Here is an 8,202-nt window from a genome sequence, read left to right on the forward strand (position 1 = left end):
AACCATGTAAGGATCCTTGCCCACAGAGGTCGGGGGAGCATGACGGTCCCAAGTCCGCAAATGAGGAGGGTTGGGCTGTGGGCTTGCAACCCACACCCAGGACCTTGAGGGGCAACCCTCAGGGGAAAAACAACTGCAACTGAAACGTCTACAACAGCCTCGGATACATCATCTCCCCAGATAACGACCCCTGCATGCCCCCGGAACCGATTTTTGACTGCGAAACAGAATCTAAAGATGGGTTTCTGGAACGCGAGAACGATGAACCAGATATCCAAGACAGAGCAAGTTCTTAAAGAGATGAGACAATACCTCATCGATACACTCGTTCTCAGTGAAATAAGGTGGACTGGAAATGGATTAGAGAAGTTCGGTGATGGATATGTCATGGCATTTAGTGGTCACCCTTCCGTCCACCGCGCTGGTGTAGGACTTCTGATGTCGCCACTTGCACACAAAGCAATGACAAACTGGAACCCAGTTAACGAACGTATAAAGACAGCTCGCTTCGTATCAAATCACACAAAAATGACCATCATCGCATGCTACGCTCCAACTAACGAAGCTGATGAAGAGGAGAAAGATGCTTTCTATAACATGCTACACTCGGTCACCAAAGACGTTCCCAGGCATGATGTACTCTGCGTGGTTGGCGATCTAAATGCTAAAGTTGGTGCAGACCGCCATTACTACCCTGAAGTTCTGGGCCCACATGGCATGGGAGAGATAAATGAGAATGGCACACTCCTAATCGATTATGCGCTAAGCAACGATTTGATAATAGGTGGTAGTATGTTCGACCATAAAACGATTCACAAGTACACATGGGTGTCCCCCGACGGCCGAACGAAGAATCAAATTGACCATTTCCTCATGTCAAGACGCTGGAGAAGTAGCCTATCTGACGTGAGGGGTTTTCGAGGAGCGGATGTTAATTCAGATCACATCCTGATGATAGCCGAAGTAAGAATCAAAATGAAAGCTCAGAAGCGGAAAACTAACACTGCAACACATAAACAATTTGACACCGATAAGCTGAAAGATCCTGACATCCGCAAAAACTTCTGCATATTTCTACATAACGGACTTGAAGCGCTAAATCTGCTCAACGAAACCAATGACTTTGATATTGAAAATACATGGACCTCAGTCAAGAGTGTGTACCATGACGTTGCAAAGGCCAACCTTGGCTTCAAGAAAAGAAAGAAAGAAGAATGGATATCGGATGACACCTGGAAATACATCAGTAAACGCAAGGAGACCCGAACGCTTATCCTGAATACGTCGAGCCCAGAGCAAAAAGCCCAATTACAGCTCCGCTACAAAGAAGAGGATAAAGCGGTGAAAAGAAGTGCCAGGAAAGACAACAGAATTGCCATTGAGAGAAAAGCAGCGCTTGCAGAAGAAGCTGCAAAGAAAGGAGACTCAAAAATGGTTTATCGACTAACAAACGAGATAGTTGGAAAGAAAACAAATCGTACACCCCTTGTAAAAGATGAAAATGGAGACGTTATTTCGGATCCACAGAAAGCTTACGAGAGATGGGCCTCACATTTCTAGAAAGTCTTAAATAGGCCCAGACCTGATGATCCAGAAACAGTACCGGATACGCCATTTTTACAAATTGACGTAAGTGCTGACCCACCCAGCACGGAAGAAGTGACGATAGCTGACAAAAAGCTGAAAAATGGACGTGCACCTGGAGTCGATGGGATCGCGGCAGAGATGCTGAAAGCGTCCCTTCGAGCCTGCATATTCGTATGGACTGCTCTTCTAGTGGCCATCTGGAACAGCGAAAAAGTCCCAAAAGATTGGACCAGAGGTATACTGGTCAAACTCTTCAAGAAAGGCGATGCACAAATTTATGACAATTGGAGTGGCATCAATTTGACGTCTGTGCCTAGTAAAATACTAGCCTCAGTAATACTACAACGCCTAAGAGCAGCCCTAGACTCACATCTCAGGGAAGAGCAACATGGGTTCCGACCTGGTAGGTCTTGCTCTGATCTTATTTTCATTCTTAGACTGATGGTAGAAGAGTCCAGAGAATGGAACAAAAAGCAGTACCTGCTCTTCATTGATTTTGAAAAGGCGTTCGATTCTGTTAACCGACACACTTTATGGAAGATTTTAAAATATTACGGAGTACCTGATAAACTAGTCAAAATGATAATCGCACTATATGAGGATAGTGAATGCTGTATACGCACAGAAAATGGGGACACGCGTTTCTTCAAGATAATGTCTGGCGTCAAACAAGGGTGTGTCCCATCCCCGTTTCTGTTTGTCATTGTAATGGACTATATTCTACGGCAGTCTTCAGGCATTGGAGTGAAGATTAGCAGCCGATAGATCTCTGATCTGGACTTCGCAGATGACGTTGTTCTTCTTGAAGAAGCAAAACTGCGACTGCAGCTGCTACTCGACGCCATAGACGAAAAGCCCGAGAAAATGGGACTTGCAGTAAATGTCAGTAAAACAAAGAGTATGGCCACATCTGACTCCCCACTCATATTAAAATGCAAAAATAAAACTATTGAGCAGGTCAAGGAATTTAAATATCTCGGGAGTTGGATCGAATACGATGGTGAAATAGCCAACGAAATCAAGAGGAAAATTGGACAAGCGACATCGGCTTTTAGCAAGTGAAACCAGTCTGGCGCAGTAGTAAATGCTCTATGCGCTTGAAGCTCCGCCTCCTGAATAGCAATGTGATGTCCATCCTCCTCTATGCTAGTGAATGTTGGAAACTAAACACCCAGCTAGAGAAACGTGTCCTAGTCTTTGAAAAAATGTGCCTTAGGAGAATCCTGAACATATCGTGGCAGGAAAAGGTCACCAACATAGAAGGTCGCCGACGAACCGGTCAGCCATTAGTTACTGACCTTCTGAAACGTAGGAGATGGACATACCTTGGCCACGTCCTCCGTATGCCATAGGATCGACTCCCGAATACAGTATATGATTGGCGTCCCGAGGAGATGCGAAAAAGAGGTCGACCAAGACACACCTTACGACGACAGTACGAACGAGACCTGAGAAATGCGGAGTTGTCTCTTCAACCACAGTGGGAGGACGTCACGGCTGCAGCTCAGCTCCGAGATGTCTGGCGAGGTTTCGTAGACGCCCTATGAGCCACCCCTGGCTCTGGAGGATCTAAGGTCTAAGGTAAGGATTATGGATTATTTATTGGCCTGATTTGATTTATTTATGGTTCACCCTAAATAAAATACGTACCGTTTATTCCCATGTTAACATAATCTAAACAGGACTCCTTGAGCCTTTGTCTCAGTTTGCTTGAACAAAATCAGGGGATTTGGAGACGTCGGTAAAAACCCAACTTTATGGGGGAATAGACACGGACCCGCTTTTAAAGAGTTAATTATAACGATGTAGTATGAATATCAGATGTGGTTATAACATTCGAGTACACCCAGGGGTGGATTTAGAGCAAAATCTTGGGGGGCAATGTGACAAGGGCGCCATTGAGCAGATCTTGTCGGGGCCAATGTGACAAAGGTGCCAATAATGGACTAAATTGGCAAATTTATTCTTAAAAAGAGTGAAAGAAAACAGAGAAAAAAGAGCGCTAAAAAAACTTGGGGGCAGCCCCCCTGGATCCGTCACTGGGCACGCCAAAAAATTCACTTGAAGGGAAGAGGATACTTTCTTAAAATACTAATGTCTTTCTTGAACAGGCTTTGAACAATGTCTGTCTTCTATCATTCGGAATTCGTTTCGCAATTTTGAGTTGTATAGTTTCTGGGAGAGATGTAAATTAAGCTGATCAGATTCTGATATGGTTGGGAGTTGAAGTCCCCACCCTAATCACAAATACCGGATCAAAGGAAACTCTTCTCATCGAGCGATCCTCAACGCCCCGCTCTTTACGCTAAAGTTTGACTCTTTCTCTAAACTCTACTTTTTAAAACAGCAGAAAACTTTTTCGTAAAGAGCAGACCATTGAGGAGGGAACAGCCCCTTTCATACACGGGGTAATTTCTGTTCGTTTTAAGTTTTAATGTCGCTCCTTACTTTCAGTTAAAAAAAACTTGTTTTTACTTAATTTCTGAATGTTTTTGAATTAATGGAGGTTTGATTTTGGATCTTCACACATGAATAATTAAAACAAAATTTGCGAATTTTTTTTGCTAAATGGCTTTCTCTTAGTTTTGATCGGAAAATTTTGAGAAAAAGGGGTGTGGGAGGTGGCCTGGTTGCCCTACAATTTTTTGGTTACTTAAAAAGGCAGCTAGATTATTTTTATTTTTTAACGAACGTTTTTCTTAGTAAAAAATATACGTAGCTTACGAAATAACTTGCGTAACGAACTTCTATATTTTTATATTTTTGTTATTTATATGAGGGGGTTTGCCTTCTCGTTAGTACCTCGCTCTTTACACTAAAGCTTTAAATTTGTCCCAATTCTTTAAGAATGACCCCTGATTCTCAAAGGCCTTAGAAAAAATAGTTGAATTACTAAAAATACTTTAGTGTAAAGAGCGAGGTATTTTGGAGGAGATGAACCCTTCATATGCGTAATAATCTCTGTTTGTTTTAAGTTTTAATGTTGCTCCTTACTTTCAGTTGAAAAAAACTCTTTCCTATTTATTTTTTTTTTTTTTAAATAATGCTAGAAAATCCTGCGCCTCTTCATGGAATTTCTCTTCCCCCATGACAAATTCCTCCAAGGGAAGATCCTCTCACGTGGCCCCCTCCCCTCAACCCCCCTAGTCAACCAAAAAATCGCCCTAAAAATGTCTGTACACTTCCCAATAACCATTACTTTACGTAAACATAGGTCAAAGTTTGTAATTTCCAGCCCCTTCCCCGGGAACTCTGGTGGAGTAAGTCAGCCCCAAAGACATATTTATTATGTTTTTCAACTATGCTGAACAAAATAGCTGTCTCAAAATTTTGATATGTTGGCTCTCGAAAAAATTGAGTGTGGGAGGGGGCCTATGTGCCCTCCAATTTTTCGGTCACTTAAAAAGAGAACTATAACTTTTAATTTCCGTTATAATGAGCCATCTTGCGAAACTATAGGACCACTTGGTCGATACGGTAACCCTGGGAAAAATAACAACAAAAACAAGCAAACAAACAAACAACAAGAGCTAAGAGCTCATATGGCACTTGTGACGAAGCAAGAAGAGCTAATAGCCAAAAGCTCATATTGTATGAGCTGTAACAAAATTCTAAGAATCAATACATTGATTTAAAAGGAAAATCAGAGGCTTAATAACGATCAGGACTTAAAATAAGAGCTCTGAGTCACGATCTCCTTCTAAATATCAAAATTCATTAAGATCCGATCAGCCACTTGTAAGTTATAAATACCTAATTTTTTCTAATTTTTTCTCTCCCTTTCGCCCCCCAGATGGTCGAATCTGGGAAAACGACTTTATCAAGTCAATTTGTGCAGCTCCCTGACGCGCCTACCAATTTTCATCGTCCTAGCATGCCCAGAAGCACCAAACTCGCCAAATCACTGAACCCCTCCCTCCAACTTCCCCACAGAGAGAGAATCCAGTACGGTTACATCAATCACATATCAAGGACATTTGCTTATTATATCCACCAAGCTTCATCCCGATTCCTCCACACAAAGCGTTACCAAAATTTCCCCCTCCAACTCCCCCCAATGTCAACAGATCTGGTCGGGATTAGAAATAAGAGCTCTGAGACATGAATTCCTTCTAAATATCAAATTTCATTAAGATCTGGTCACCCATTCTTAAGTGAAAAATACCTCAATTTTTCTAATTCTCCAAATTAACACCCCCCCCCAGCTCCTCCAAAGAGAACGCATCCGTTCCAATTATGTCAATCACGTATCTAGAAATTGTGCTTATTCTTCTCATCAATTTTCATCCCGATCTCTTCACTCTCAGGATTTTCCAAGATTTCTGTTTCCCTCCTCCAACCCTCTATGTCCCCAGATCCAATTCGAGTCGAAAATGGAGCATCTGAGACATGAGATTCTTCTATATGTATCAAGTTTCATTAAGATCCGACCACCTATTCGTAAGATAAAAATACCCCAATTTTTACGTTTTCCAAGAATTCCGGTTTCCCACTCCAACTCCCCCTAATATCACAGGATCTCGTCGGAATTTAAAATTAGAACTTTAAAGCACAAGATCTTTCTAAATTTCAAATTTCATTAAGATTTGGCCACCCTTTCGTAGGTTTCAAATACCTCATTTTTCCGAATTACCCCCCCCCCCCAACTCCACCAAAGAGAGCAGATTCAGTCCGGTTATGTCAGTCACGTATCTTAGACACGTTCTTATTCTTCCCATCCAGTTTCATCCAGATATCTCCGCTTAAGTATTTTCTAAGATTTCCAGTCCATCCCCCCCAACTCCCCCCACCCCAATGACGCTGGATCCGGTCAATATTTAAAATAAGAGCTTTGAGACACGATATCCTTCTAAATGTGAAATTTCAATGAGATCCGATGACCCGTTAGTAAGTTAAAAATACCTCATTTTTTCTAATTTTTCAGAATCAACCCCCCTCCCCAACTACCCCAAAGAGAGCGGATCCGTTCTGGCTATGGTAATCATGTATCTAGGACTTGTGCTTGTTTTTCCCACCAAGTTTCATGCCGATCCCTCCACTCTAAGTGTTTTCCAAGATTTTAGGTTTCCCCCTCCCATCTCCCCCAGTACCACCAGATCCAGTCGGGATTCAAAATAACAGCTTTAAGACACGATATCCTTCCAAACGTCAAATGTCATTAAGATCTGATGAACTGTTCGTAAGTTAAAAATACTTGATTTTTTCTATTTTTTCCGAATTAACCGGCCCCCCACTCCCTCCGAGATGGTCAAATCGGGGAAACGACTGTTTCTACTTTAATCTGGTCCGGTCCCTGATAAGCCTGCCAAATTTTATCGTCCTAGCTTACCTGGAATGCCTAAAGTAGCAAAACCGGGACCGACAGACAGATCGACAGAATTTGCGATTGCTATATGTCACTTGGTTAATACCAAGTGCCATAAAAACGCACCCATAATCGGTCTTCTGGCAAGAAATACGAAGTTCCACATTTTTCTAGATAGGAGCTTGAAATTTCTATAGTAGGGCTCTCTGATACACTGAATGCGATGGTGTGATTTTCGTTAAGATTATATAACTTTCAGGGGGTGTTTTCCCCTATTTTCCAACATAAGACAAATTTTCTCAGGCCCGTAACTTTTGAGGGGTAAAACTAAACTTGATGAAACTTACATATTCAAAATAATCACAAGAATCCGATTCTTTTGATGTATCTGTTAGTATCAAAATTCGGTTTTATACAGTTTCTTTTATTATTGAGCCGGGTCGCTCCTTACTACAGTTCGTTACTACGAACTGTTTGATTGACCTGAATCGATTTGAACAGCAATGCAATTTTGCTGCATTTTGTATACATGCACCGTTGTGTACATAAAAATTAATTCAATTTTTTGTCTTAGCGATTTGCTTTTTGTTTTTTTCCCACATCCCCCCCCCTAATGTCGCAAACGTAAACAAAATTGTAAGTCTCTGATTACTTATCTTTCTGGAAGCTTTGCTTAGAAACTTTTTGCAGGTTTACTCCTTTTTCCGACCCAGTGACTTCGAATGCCTGTGAACGAGCTGCGTCAAAGAGTTCGTGGTAACGAGCTGTAAGTAAGGAGTAAATCGGCTCAATAGTATCCAAAACTCTTAAAAAGCGGAATTTTGATACCAACATATACATCAAAAGAATTGGATTTTTATTTCGATTTCAAATATATAATAGAATGAAGTTTAACCTTACCTATCAAAAGTTACGAGTCTGAGAAAATTTGCTTTGTTTTCGAAACAAGGGGGAAACATCTCCTAAAAACGATATAAATTCAATGAAAATCATACAATCAGATACAGCATATCAGAGAACACTACTGTAGAGGTTTCAAGCTCCTATCTATAAAGATGTGGAATTTTGTTTCCCCCCCCCCAAGGGTGACCGTATCAACCCGGTGATTCTAAAACATCATGAGAGGACTCATTCGGATGGAAAATAAAACTTCTAGTATCTTTTTTATTTGAACAAAAAAAAAAAAAATTGGAGCGCAACTTGGGTTCCTCCTACCCTTATTTTTTCAAGTCACTGTATCCAAATTTTGAATTAGCCATTTTGTTTAGCATAGTCGAAAAATCTAATAACTATGTCTTTCAGGATAACTT

At 41.2% G+C, this 8,202-nt stretch overlaps 1 protein-coding gene across 1 annotated transcript; it reads left to right on the forward strand.

Moving 5' to 3' along the window:
* The first annotated feature begins 237 nt into the window (after positions 1–237).
* Positions 238–1,560, forward strand: LOC136039006 (craniofacial development protein 2-like). Its single transcript, XM_065722524.1, has one exon. It carries the CDS (start codon positions 238–240, stop codon positions 1,558–1,560), a length of 1,323 nt encoding a protein of 440 aa, XP_065578596.1.
* The last annotated feature ends 6,642 nt before the right edge of the window (positions 1,561–8,202 follow it).

The sequence above is a fragment of the Artemia franciscana genome, chromosome 18, assembly GCF_032884065.1.
Source record: "Artemia franciscana chromosome 18, ASM3288406v1, whole genome shotgun sequence".
Taxonomy (NCBI): Eukaryota; Metazoa; Arthropoda; class Branchiopoda; order Anostraca; family Artemiidae; genus Artemia; species Artemia franciscana.